This window comes from Vombatus ursinus, unplaced genomic scaffold (genome assembly GCF_900497805.2).
Source record: "Vombatus ursinus unplaced genomic scaffold, bare-nosed wombat genome assembly UNPS02014820.1, whole genome shotgun sequence".
NCBI lineage: Eukaryota > Metazoa > Chordata > Mammalia > Diprotodontia > Vombatidae > Vombatus > Vombatus ursinus.
The window spans coordinates 15,091,212-15,105,169 of record NW_020954598.1 but is presented as its reverse complement, the minus strand read 5'-3'; the positions used below and the strand labels follow the sequence as shown (position 1 = coordinate 15,105,169).

Sequence of the window (13,958 nt, the reverse complement as noted above, 5' to 3'; positions counted from 1 at the left end):
ATTGGAATAACTGCAGAGCAGACCACACAATGTAGATATTTAATAAATGTTTAAGTGAAAAGAAAATGGAGTAGGAGTAGGCTTTTCCTAACAGAGCCTATAGTATTTGGAACTAACTTTAATACATACTTAGCTCCTTGAACATCTTATTTAAAAAAAAAAGGTAAAAATGTATCATTATATTTTAATTACACAATTTTGTTGTGTTTTGGTTTTTCCAATATAATACCCATTGACATGACTTTATGAGAAACTGGGCAGACAGAAAAGATAGAGAAGAGTGTTTTCCAAACAGAGAAAAGCATGTGAATCCTATTTTTTGTTGTTTTTGCAAACTTAAAAATGATAAGCTTAAATCCAGCATATAAAATCTGTGGATTTCAAAACCAGCAACATATCAAGACTACTTGATTTGGGTTATTTCATAAGATTACACTTAAGCCTTGGGCTCTTAGTATGTCAGTCAGTCAATCATTTATTAAGCAGCTACTATATTCTAGCAACTGTGCTCAACAACAGAAATACAAAGTCAAAAGACAGTTCATTCTCTCAGGGAACTCACAATCTAATGAGAGACAGCATGCAAACAAATATGTACAAAGAAATGTGAATGAGTTTATTAGGCTTGAGGAGAAACGTTTAAAAAACAACACAGAGCATTTTTTTCTACTTACTGGTATTAAAAACATGAAATGTATAAAACAACAACAAAAAACACCCAAACTCTTAGAATAGAAATAAAAGCTCTCACAAGCCATGCCCATCATAGATGATGAGAATCTTCATTTCCTCAGTGTAAGGAATGTGGGATCTCTAGGCAATCAAAATACTTTCTTCATCTTGTTCATCAAACACGTTTGTGTTTCATCACACTCATGCTACAGGGCCATTTCAGGGGAATAGAACTTGAGACAGAGCAGTTGGTGCTCTAGAATTATCTGCTACAGAACAGTAGAGGTTTTAAGCCTTCATTTTAAACACATGGGACTCGACTTCTATGGGCTAAGGATAACATAATTTATGGGAACATAATTTAACATAACATAAGTTAGGGAAAATACATACATAGATATTTTAAAAATCTAATTAAAAAGTGTTACTATAGGATGCAATAAATACCACATGAGCACAATGTAATCTCATGACAAATTAAAATATATATATATATATTATATATATTTCATGTATTATAGTCAATATGAAATAACGGGAAGAGCACTGGTTCTGGGGGCAGAGGACCTGATTTCAAAGCCTATTTTAAATGATTACTATCTATTTACCAGATATGTTAAGTAAAATTCCCTTCAATTCCCTGGCTCCTAGTTTCCTCACTTGTAACATGAGGGGGTCAGACTAGATGTTCTCTGTGACCCCTTCCACCTCTAAAGCTATGAAACTAAAATTATTACTACCCAAGAAAGAAATAAAGGCAGTATTTTTTGAGTCTGCTATAGTAGAAATTAACAAAAGGATGTCTGAAAGACCTTCAATTTTATGATCATCAGTTAACAAGCTCACACTCTGAAGACTATTATACTTAGTTGCAGAAATCTCAGCACAGTGGATGTCGGCATGGTGTAGAGGAAATGCTAGGCCTGGAGTTAAAAGATCTCAGATATGCACTAGCTCTGTTCATCACATATAAATCACTTTCAGAATCTCAGTTTCCTTTTGTGTGTGTGTGTGTGTGTGTGTGTGTGTGTGTATTTGTGTGTGTACTTTCCTCCAAATGAGATCTATGATTTCTTTGTTATAGAAAGTTTCCAGTAAAGAAACTCCTTCTAATAATGCCGATCAATATCTACTCTGCAACTTATATTCTTGGAAAATTTCCTAAAACACTGAGAGTTATTTGCCCAAGTTCCCAACAGCCTCTCTGTGCCAGAAGTAGGACCTGAACCCAGATCTGTAATCATCACACCATGCAGCCTCTCTATGACATGGAGTGAATAATACTTATATTAATTCTCTAACAGAGGTGTTAAAAGGAGATTGTTTCACAAACCTTAAAATGCTTTGTAAAAGTGAGTTATTATCTCAGAAGAGGAAGTCAAGTAGCTGACAGAATAAAACCAAAAGGAAGATGCCCCCAATGTCTAAAGATATGATGACGTGGGTGGGTCCTAGGGCTTTCTGTCACTCTTCTCCAGAAATCCCAAGAAAACTATGTGTGGAGAAGAGTAATTTTCCTAGTTAATCCTATTGTGTAGAACCTATTCAAGGAAACACTACAGAGGGTCAGCTCTGAGTTCTGTGCAGGGAAAGAAGGTGGTAGCTGGATCATTCCTCACTACTGCCTTCTTTATTCCTCTCCCCTTCTCCTTTTATACCACCATCTTGAATCGAGAGAATACAGAACTTTATTTGCAACTTTTAATTTTATCAGGGTGCTTTGATCTCTGATTCTGAGAGGCTCATGATCTCTGACAGGGGCAAATCCAAAAGGATACCAAAGGTTTCTAAAAAGTATTAATGGCACACCTAGGACTGACACACAGTTATCATTTCCCAGCCCTTTGGCATTTTTTGTGCCTTGGACTTCAGATATAATCAGCCCCAGAGTAGGAGAAAGGACAGTGTCCCCAATGGGGTCATTGGCAACAGCCACTGCTTTCCTCAGTGATTCTAGTAAGAATTTGTTTGTTTGGAACACAAGTATGAAAAGGAAACATGATAAATGGTGGCTAGCTTTCTGATCCAATCCACCAATTTCTATTTAACTCATACTACATTAGTTATTTTAAAGTATCTCTCTGGTAAAATATATTCAGAGTTCTAAATTAGGCAGGGGGAAGGGAGTAAGTATTTACACAGTGCTTACTATTGCAAACTACTGTGCTAGGTGCTTTGGTTGTAGTAGAAGGAAGAGAGAATAAGGGTTAATAAAAAAAAAGTTGGGAGGATTGGTGGTGAGAGGAGTAGCACATGGGTCTGTTACAGTGTGGGAAAAAAATGGGAAAGGAAGAGTATGATAGGATGGACTTGACTGATGGGTGGGGGGAGGTGTGATGGTAGTCAATCAACAGATTTGAATTAGCTATTGCAGCATGAGGGTCTGAGTGGTAAGGAAAGGCACAGGCCAAGTTGAGGGGGACTGGAAAATCCACAGCAGCACCAGAAAGAGCAGGGGAATTCCTGCATTCATGGCATTAAGATAAGTGAATCCATATTTAGGGCAGCTTTCTGAATGTAAAATTTTTTTATAAGTAGAATCACATGTTGTAGACAATCACCTATATTTTGCTCTCAGTCAAAATACGAGAATTGTACTTATCTTGTGACCTATTTTAACATAAAAGTATTCTTTGACATTTCATCTTATTATGTTCTAATAAATAACAAATTCATTATTTAAACCTCTGGGATTTTGGAAGTTCTGTTAATTTAAACAGAAAGGAAGGAAATAAGCATTTACGAAGCCTACTATGTGCCACTCATTATGCTAAGTACATTACAAATACAACAACCCTGGGGGAAAAGAAGGGGTCAGGAAACAGGAAAAGGAAAAAAAAAAAAAAGCATTTATAAAGTATCTACTATATGCCAGGCACTGTGCTAAGTGCTTTTTACAAATATCTCATTTTATTCTCACAACCACCATGCAAGATAGTTGCTATTATTTTCCTAATTTTACAGATGAAGAAACTGAGGCAAACAGAGGTTAAGGATCTTATCCAGGACCAACTAGTAAGCGGGTGAGGCTTGATTTGTACTCTGGTCTTCCCTGACTCCAGGCCTATTGACCAAGTTGAAGCTTATCTCAGCACTATGAAAAAAAAATGGTGAAGTGAATTAATGGTATAAAAAATATATTTTGATAGTTTCAAGAGACTAATCTAAAACCGTGTTGACCTAATATACATGTTCTTCAAAAGAGCATGGAGAAAAGAGACAGATTTGTTTTAAAAGGAGTTTCTAATCAGACACCTGAAGGTAAACTACAGATCTACTTTTGAGAAATTCTGGATTTAAATGAAATTTCAGCTAGCTAGCAGGCCAGTTAAAGAAGCAAGAGCAGCTTTGTTCTTCCAATCGTGCTCCTTTAAAAAGCAGAGAAGAAAGTTATCTCCTTTTAACTGGCAGAAAACACTGATTAAAGCAGGATTTGCATTTTCAAATAAGGGTACATAATGTCCCTTTTCTTCTTCAGATTTTTAGTCAAATATGTACTTGTACTTATTTCAGTCAAAGCACACTTCAGACACAGGCCTGACTATGCAGGCAGGATAGCACGTGGCCATATGGTGACAACTCACATTTATAAGAAACCTACCTCAGAGTGAAAAAAGTTATGAAGGCAACATGTACAAACCCAAAATGAGCCAGTGGCAAATGTATTTCTTGTTAAATATTCTGTAATTCCAACTTTTGGCTAATTCCCTAACCCCTGCCTCAGATTAGTTCAAATTACTAAGAATATCTGCATTTTAGTAGCTCCCATCTACAACCTTTCACTACCATATTATTTTTCTTTGTGAATTTCTTCTGGATTGGAACTAGAACTGGACATGTAATCTTACTGCTATTATGAATTCCTGGGTGAGGAAACTCCCTCACATCAGCACCTCCTCTGCAAAATGTAGACCATTTCCTTTAGTAGCTATTAATTCCTTTGTTTAGGCCTGTTTACCCAGAATTTACCAAAGCCAGGCCAGTTTATCCTATAAAGCTCCTCAAAGATAAGAAAGGTTGTTGTTCTTTCAGAGTTCCAACAGGGAAAGGATCCTATCTTTCCTTTTGAAGGCTGAGCAACAGGTCCTGGAGAAGTAAAGAATGCCAATCCATTCATCTCTCAAGCTCATGAGAAAAACAAAAGTCCTTTAAGCCATAATGAAAGGCAAAGAAAGATGACATTTTCCTAGATTTAGGGATGGCTATGAAAGGTAAACAACGTGTAAGGAGATAGATATTCACTGTTTGACCTGAAAGAAAGGTCCCATAAATACCATAGCTCACCAGAGCAGTATAATGTTGGCAACAGAAAAATGACAGTAAATTGGTTGCCCAATGATTAAGAATGGCTGAACTATGCTATATGAATATAATGGAATATTGCTGCACCACTCATTCAGTCAACAAACATTCATTAAGTACACTATGCCAGATAACATATTAAGCTCCATTAAAAAAAAAAGAATAGAGGCATGTAGGTGGCACAATGCATAGAGCACCAGCCCTGGAGTCAGGAGAACCTGAGTTCAAATCTGGCCTCAGACCAGATACTTGACACTTATTAGCTGTGTGATTCTCGGCAAGTCATTTAACCCCAATTGCCCCAGCAAAAAAAAATAATAATAATAATAAAAGAAATTCAAAGAGATATTGGAAAGACATGTAGGAATGGATACAAAATTAAACAGAAAAAGAATAGTAAATACAATTACTATAAAATGGAAAGGGGGGAAGGGGCAGCCAGATTTTCATGAATGACTGATCCTGAGCAAAGAAAACATAAGATGGAATATTCTTCCTTTCCAAGTAGATATTTAGGGAAATATGGGCGCAGAAAGTTGTATGCACTGGAAGACAGGGTTGCTATGTCAATTGGGTTTAATTAACTGCTTTCTTTTTTCCCAAGTGAGGGTTCAGTGGAGTGGCAAGTACAATGAAAATAACTATGTTATAAAAAACAAAAGTATCCACAAAATTTGAAAACAAAACTAGATTCAACCTGAAAGAAGAATCTATTTCATCTCTCATCTTCAGTGCCACAGAATGGCACTGGGATGGCATAGTGTTAATCAGGGAGAAAACACGCGCTGAACTAGGTCTTGTTGATGTTAATGAGACCCTATTTCTTTCTTATAATGGTTACAAGGCTGTTGTCCTACTTAAAATACAGTGGAACATCAATGGAGCTCAGCTGGAAACTCCAGAAGTTTCCATAAAGATAAAAGAAGGGTTTCCATGGCCCTTATAATGGCATGATCATTTTGGTCTCCAGATAGAAACTGTTAATGTACCTAAAACTATTTTTGGCATTTGAGAACGTGAGCTCCTACTTAACAAAATGTAGGACAAAAGTGAAGAGAACATGTCATCCTCTGGGGCCTCTTCAGAATAATAGCTTTGTGAATAATGTTAGGGACTGCCCTTCATTAATGTGAAATCCCCAGTTAGATCCTACAGAGGAAGAATAGTGGTTGATGGGGGGAGGGAGATGATAGCTGTCTTCATATATTTGAAGGGCTGTCACAGGACTGGCTTCAGAGTGCAAAAGGAGGAACAAGGGAGTAGAAGTTACAAAGAGGCAAACATGTCAGAAAAAATTATAGCTATCCAAAAGGAGAACTGGCTGCTTCGGTTGCTAGAGAGATTCCTCCATATTGGAGTTATTGAAATAGATGGGGGTTGACCTCTTCTCAGCTATAATGTAGTGGTGACAGTTTTGGGGGTATGGGTAGGACTAGATCAGAGGTGTCAACTCAAGACCCCAAACTCCAAGTACAGTCAAACTAAATTAAAAAGTAACTGCGGCCAGCAGGGATCCATTTCAATTTGAGTTTGACACCATTAGATGAGATGACCACTGAACCTCCGTAAAGGATTCTGTGATTCTGTAGCCTCATCTAAGTATACTAACACAGAGTATGAACATCACAGGAGCACATAATTAAGCCAAACACCCCCAAAGTGATATGTCAGCAGACTCTTCCCATAAATTAAAGAAGCCAAAACAAAACATGCTTGTTACCACTGTGACAATGACATTTTTGTAAAGCCTTGTCCACATTAGCTTGCCTCTTAACATCACTATCTTCACAACAAAAGCAAATTATAGCGTTAAGAGATAAAAGAGGGAGATCTTTGCAGAAGGGGCAACAACAAAAGGCAGATGGAAGAAAAAGGCATAATTCCAAACTGGCAATAATTTCTGCAGCAGAAATCGGTATTCAGTGTTTCTGTTTTCATTACCCACAGCAGTCAGGGAGTGGGAAACTGTTGCAACTCATTGCCTTTCGATGGAAAACAAACTTCTTTTGGCCCGCCATCCTTTATTTTTCAAAGCTTTACACACATTCAAGGACCAAAGCTGGAGTTGCTTTCATCACCAAAAATGTAGTCAAAAAAGAGCTCCCCAGAAACAGCTTCTACCCTGCTCTAATTGTGAGACATTGGCATTCCTGTGAAAAGTAACCAATCCAAGCAGTCCCACCAACCCTTGGTATTGCAACACTGAAGGGGCCCACAGGGAAAGCAAATGTTTCACTACCCAAGAAGGCAACTCCCTGTTCAACAGCTATTAACTTGACATTGAGGAGGACAGGAAAAATGAAGGAAAAGAAGTCAAATGTCGAATGAAATCATAGGGCATGGATACATTCCTGAACATCAACGAGTGCTTTTCACCTAGGAGAAAAAGATATTTATAACAAAGGCAGCACTGAACCAGTGAGGAAAGACTTCTGTCTATTAAAGTGAGCACGACTAAAAATTCTCCTAAAAAGGTTCACAACGAGACAGAGTTTGCTCCCCCAGATCTAGCCAAGGTAGAAGGAGAGATGGAGATGTGGTACCGATAATGGTCAATGCAATACTGTTGATAGTTAAACACTTCTTTATTGGACCTTTGCTGTAAGGTCCAACTGTAAGACAGATATCCTTCATTACTGCAGCAAGGCAAAATGTCAAATTTTCTAAAACATAATGGACCAAATGATTCCTGAAAGCTCAAGTTTGTAAGTCTTGAATCATTGAGATACCTATACCTCATTCTAATATGTAGATAAAGGAAGAATCTGTAATTTTCTTCCTGTAAGTAACTTCAGGTATAGCTTCCATCCTCCACTCGGCCCTCTATGCCCTAAGAGATAAGTACTAAAGAATGAGGCACATGATAGAGCCAAGGGACTTGCCCAGAGTCACAAATGTTATTCACATCAGGTGTGGGATTTAAACCCAGGTTTTCCAGTCCTAAGACAAGCAATTATGCCACACTTCCTCCTCTCATTCCAAAACTGAAAATAAAACATATATTTAAATGACGCTTTTGTCTCCTGAAATATCACTAATAAATTCTCATTTCAATTCATAGGGAAGATGATCTCACAATGTGCACTGCTATCTGGCTTGGCTGTTTCTGCAGTGAGTAGAATGGCATCATTGGTAAGTATCTTCAGGTTACCTACTCCCCTGCAGGAGGTCCTGGCAATGCAAAATACTGAGATGCTCTTCCCTTTCTAGGGGCTTCCCACACAGTTGAGAAGAAATGATATGTATGTAAAATGGTAAAGCAACAATACATTGTAACATATGTTACAGGCTACAGAGGAAGCATAATAATAACAATGATGATAACAATAACCATAAGAGAAAGAGAGAAAGCATAATAATAATGATGATGATAACAATAACAATCTTAGCTAGATTTACAAAAGACTTTACAAATATTATCTCATTTTATCCCCACAACAACCCTCAGAGAGATGCTGTTCTTATCCCCTTTTTACAGAAGAGGAAAGTAAAACAGAGACAAGTTAAGTGACTTGCTCAGGATCACCCAGCTAGTCAATGTCTGAGATGGGATTGGAAGTCAAATCTTGGTGATTCCAGGTCTGGGACTCCATCTGCTGTACCACCTAGTTGTCAAGGGGATGGAGGAGGCTGGAGAAGGGCATGGAAAAAGCATCAGTAGAAAAAAGGAAACTCACTGCTAAGAGAATCTCCTCCCATCATTAGTAGGCAGCTCTTTTTCTCACTTTTATTCTGCCTAAGATCTCACATTCTTTAAGTTTAAATTTTGAAGCATGGAATACTTACACAGCAGCAGCAGTTAAAGGAAAAAAAGAAAGGAAAGAAGCAAATCAGAAGTCAAAAGGGGAACCAGATTTCCCTTAACTTTGTCAAAGATAGATGAGAGATGATGGATAAATGGATGGATAGCTAGATGATAGATAATTGAGATAGTTAAGATAGAGATAGCAATAGAGAATTAGATGATAGAGATAGAGATAGATAGGTAATAGCAATAGAAAGAGAAATACCATAGAGATAAGTGATAGAGATAGAGCATTTATTAAGTGCTTACTATGTGCCAGGAACTGAGTAACTGGTGTAACTGGTTTAGCCCTCACCACTCCATGTACATTCACCCCCCCCATCTCTGATTTTGATGAGGAGAAATACAAATTTCCAACTTCTCTGAAAGAGCTAAGGATAAAATGGAGTTTTCTTTTTCTTCAATAATTTAAAGGTTCCCGAATGCCACGATGGGGCATTATCACCAACAAGACAGATCATAACCCCTTTGGGACTTTGTAGATTATCTCTGAGAACTACTAACGGGGGGATGGGGGGGGGACGGGGAAACTATTCTGGTCCTCTGACAGCAGTCATGCAGTCCACAGCCAGGCCCATGCTTAAAGTACAACAAACATTTCTTAAGCACTGACTCAGAACTAGGCACTGGAGTCCTGACACTCCTTGAACTCTTTCTACCTTGAGAATGCCCGAGGTTGGATGTGGGCCCAGGGCTCTTAACTTTGAGTACAGTGCTCCAAGCACCATGACACGTGCTTCTCAACAGCCTCTAAAAACTGGGGTATCAGACTGACTGATCTCTAATTGACTATTTTAAATTCAAATTCATAGTTCAAAGTACTATGATCTATGCTCCTACGGCCTATGAGTTATCTGTGTATGGAAAATGAAAAGAAAAAAAACTAAATATCGTTTTCAACTAAGTATATTTAACTGAAGGCATCTTCTAAGTGTACAAAATAAGAAGAAGAAGAAAAAAAGATCTTTCTCTGGGCCCAAAGCAGAGAATTCCCTCATTCTAAGCAAGCATGATTCATGATTTGGCTGTTGAAGTGTTATGCCAGTAATGATATCCCTTTAACCAGCCTGAGTAAATTGGTGAGAGTCTCTGCCCAGCACACCATGAATGCACTCCTTTCACCAACGCTAGACACTTCCTATCCTGTCTCCCTCCCAGGGCCTAAATGGCCACCAGAATTCTGGAAAGGATGGAGCAGGGATCTCATTCATTTCCTATTCAAATAGTTGACAAGTAGAAGGAAGCATTTTTGCTGGACTTTAGGAATCAGTGACCATGTAAGGGAGATGTTAAATTCTCCAACACAGGGAACAAAGGAATGCAGTCCTAACAATAACAATAAAACAATATGGAGGATCTATGATTTCAGTAGCACAAGGAACTCTCCACCAGAACAGATCACCATCCTTCTATGACATTGTAGAGATGGAGTAGCTTAACTTAGATAGAGATTAAGTTATATACCCAGGACCATAGAACCAGGATCATATTATATCTATCAGAAGCAGAATTTGAACCCAAGCTTTCCTCACCCCAAGCCCAGCATTCTGTTCACTGTGCCATGTTAACTGTACATAACAATAGCAAAGGAAATAAGGCATAGTAGATGGGGAGATCAACCTGGACTCAGGAAGTCCTGAGTTCAAATCCCGCCTGAGACACAGCTGTGTGTCCCAGGGTAAGTCATTTAACCTCTTATAATCAGTTTCCTCATTTATAAAGCAGAGATAATAAAAGTACCTACCTCCCAGGACTGTAGTGAGGATCAAATGAGATAGTACATGTAAAGTGCTTTGTGAACTTTAAAGTGCTAAATGTTAGTTATGATAATGATGATGATGGTGGTGGTGGTGGTGGTAGTAGTGCCAAATGTAATAATATCCCTTTAACTAGCTTGAGGAAATTGGTGAAGGTCTCTGCCCTGCACATCATGAATGTTTGCTAGCATGCAACACTTCAAACACTGTCTCCCTCCCAGGGCCTAACTAAGCAATGATAACAATGATGATGATGATTAGAAGCCAGTCTTCCTGACTCCTCATCCAGCTCTACTTCATCTAGACAAAATGATAGAATCCTGAAAGAACAGCTACTCCTACTACATACAGACATGTTTATAATGTCAAATCTATAAGTTAGCCACCTCAATAAAAGTTCCCCATCTCCTGAAGGAGCAGTTGTAGACACCATTAGGAGAAAGCAGTCATGTCGATTAGTGGCTAACACTATTACCTAGGGACACAGCAACCTCCCCGCCCGCTTATAGAGCAACAACACAGGCTATCTTGTTCAATCACAAAACGTCTTCCTTTTGTTTACTTCGCTCCTGGGAGAAGCAATTTGACAAGTGTTTTTCTTTACTCTCTCCAACCCAACCTGATTCTCAAACAATGACTCACAAGAGATGAAAGATACCCTGAACTAGATCAGAACCACTGTGATTTCATCTGTTGAAATCTACACTCTGCTTGCTTGATTCTGTAGAGAACTGTCACCTCATTCTTTCAGTTTTTTCCCATGTTTTTACTTGTAATGCCATATATTATAGTGTGAGTACAGAGAGTACATCTAGATGAGTCAAGGGGGAAAAAAAAAACACAAAGCCATACCTCCAAATGTCTAACATTAGATGATCAAAGTTCTGGAAATAAGAACTAAATACAGGGTATCCCCAAAGCCTTAGTGTAATTTTAATCTACTAATGCTTAACATATTTCTAAGACTTTTTGGAATACCCTGTATATTTGGTTCATTGGGTTACAGAAGGAATCATAATCCATTACTTAAGATATAGCAGACCATGCTGTTTATATAAACAGGAAGGGAGGGTATTTTAAGGGATAAAGATCCCCAGCAACTTACAAACATGCAATTTTAGGAGAAGTTCCTATATATACTTCATTGACTGGCTACCCACTATTTACAGCTTTGCAAAACTCTGACCAAAATCCAAGCAACATGTTTTTCATGAACTCTCAAAAATCTATGGCTGTGTCATGCATTTCCATGACTTTTGGATTCTGTAAATATATTGAGATTAAATCTTCTAAGTTTGTCAATAGGCAGTGGATCTGTTTTCGTTAAGCAGTGAACTGTTTCCTTCTCTGCTTCTTTTTGGCCACCTCATTTATTTTATGCTAAAGAGAAGCCACTCCATTTGAAGATTTTATATAAAAGCCAGCTAAACTCACCTTCCCCATCAGGACTCATATTTTCATAAGAATCCCACCGGATCAATGGGTCTGCAGTGTTGTAATCCACAACGACTCCATGGTCATTCTGTAAATGTTCAGACCCTTGGATAGAGGACAAAGACAAAATCAGGTTGTCAAAAGTGAAAGAAGAGGTTTCTTTTATCGTCAGTTATGAGAGAGGCAAATATTTCCAGTGGGCTTACCACTCTAAAGGGTAGAAGTGAACTGATGAGTCAGAACCAAGTAGCTTCTCATCAATATTACTAAAGAGGGTAGGGCACAATTTTTGAGACAGTCAAGGGAAAAAACATGACAAACCCCAAAAGTTAGTGCTGTGACAGCGAGGTTTTTTAATTTCATATTTTTTTTATTGTTGTTGTTGTTGTTTTTTGGACGGGGAGGTGTTTGGTTCTTGATTATTTGTTTGTTGGTGTTATTTGTTTTGTTTTTTTTTTCTTTCATATATCACACATTTAGAGCCAGAAGGGAACCTAGTATCAACCTATTCATTTTACAATTGAGGGCCATAGAGGTTGTGGCTTGTCCAAAGTCAAATATCTTAAGTGACAGAACCAAGGTTTTAACCAAATCTTCTAACTGCAAACCCATTCTACCTCTTTGAAATTATTTTAAAATGCCAAAGAAATTTTTATTTTATGACTTCGAGTTCCAGTTAGCCTAAATGATCTCTGAAGTCTTCTTCTACATCAGATTTTGTGATACTAAAAAAAGAGGGGTGCGGGAAAGAATGGGGGTTACTAATACTAATAGAAAATAATTTCCTATTTAATAAAACTCGCATTCACATATAAGTATACTCTGATTCTGAAGGTACAAAATTCCTTCTAGGAAAGGAAGATTATTTTTAGTTTTCACTTTAAAATAAACTTAAAACACAAATAACTATTTCTTACATTAAATGCTTACCTTGTATTTTCTCAGGGGTAGCAGAAAAGACTAATTCAATCTTTCCATAATCAGGAAAACGGTCATCTGAAATAAAAGAACAACACAAATGCATTCAGAAATTAAGAAGTGAAAGCAGAGAGAAGAAATCTTAATTTTTATCTATTCTGTCCTCCACTTATATTTCAAAGAGGAAATGTTTTCCATTACAGAAAGTTGTCTTCTCTCCATTTCCTACCTGCTAATTTCAATCAGTTCTCCCAAAGCAAATCATCCACTGTTCTGCAACTTGGGATCTTAGAGAGATGTCTGCAGTATTGAGAAGTTAAGTGACTTGCTGTTGGTCATACAACCAGTATTTATCAAACATGTGATTTGAACCCAGGTGTTCCTGAAACCTAGACCAGCCTTCTATTCACTATCACACAATGCCTCTCTCTAAAAAAGAAACATGATACTATTTTTTAAAAGTAAAGAATAAATATGAAATCATTTTTCTTTTAAAATGTTTGGTGATTTATTTTCTTTCCTTTTTTGGGGGGGGGGGTGAGGCAATTGTGGTTAAGTGACTTTTCCAGGGTCACACAGCTAGTAAGAGTGAAGTGTCTGGTCAGAAGCCAAAATGTTTGGTGATTTCTTTCTTTTATAGGCAGCATTTGACCAGATTAAAAATCAGCATGTCATCAACAGGACACAGACATTGAAACCTTAGGGCATGGAGAATGAACCAAGGGAGCACAGGGACCAGCAATTCCTAACTGTGTACACTTACTGTCAGACACCTAGTATACACACCAGAGAACTCAGAACTCTCAGAATTCTACCTTTGTTGGCATTGTCCAGATCTTCCTTCCTAAACATCAGTCCATAGCCCTGAATGGCTCCTGTGTGAAACTGCAGGCGGAAAATGACATCACGGGTAGCAGATCGATACTTTTTGTGGTAACATTTCAACTGTGTCAAGGAGAGAAAAACAGAAGAGAGCATCTCCATCAGCAGGTTTCTACTGGAGGATCATTTCATTATTTGTAAATTGCATGACTGTTCAAGATGAGAAACTTTCAGGCATTTAAATAAAG

At 37.8% G+C, this 13,958-nt stretch overlaps 1 protein-coding gene across 4 annotated transcripts in view; it reads right to left on the bottom strand.

Annotated features, from left to right (window-relative positions):
* Nucleotides 1–13,958, bottom strand: part of TNS3 (tensin 3) — a 511,123-nt gene that overhangs the window by 143,505 nt on the left and 353,660 nt on the right. For all 4 annotated transcript variants that reach the window (XM_027836865.1, XM_027836867.1, XM_027836868.1 and 1 more), the window contains 3 exons: nucleotides 13,704–13,833; nucleotides 12,901–12,966; nucleotides 11,971–12,075 (listed from right to left, as the gene is read on the bottom strand). In XM_027836865.1, the coding sequence (XP_027692666.1) occupies nucleotides 11,971–12,075; nucleotides 12,901–12,966; nucleotides 13,704–13,833 (301 nt within the window). The remainder of the gene's footprint in view (nucleotides 1–11,970; nucleotides 12,076–12,900; nucleotides 12,967–13,703; nucleotides 13,834–13,958) is intronic.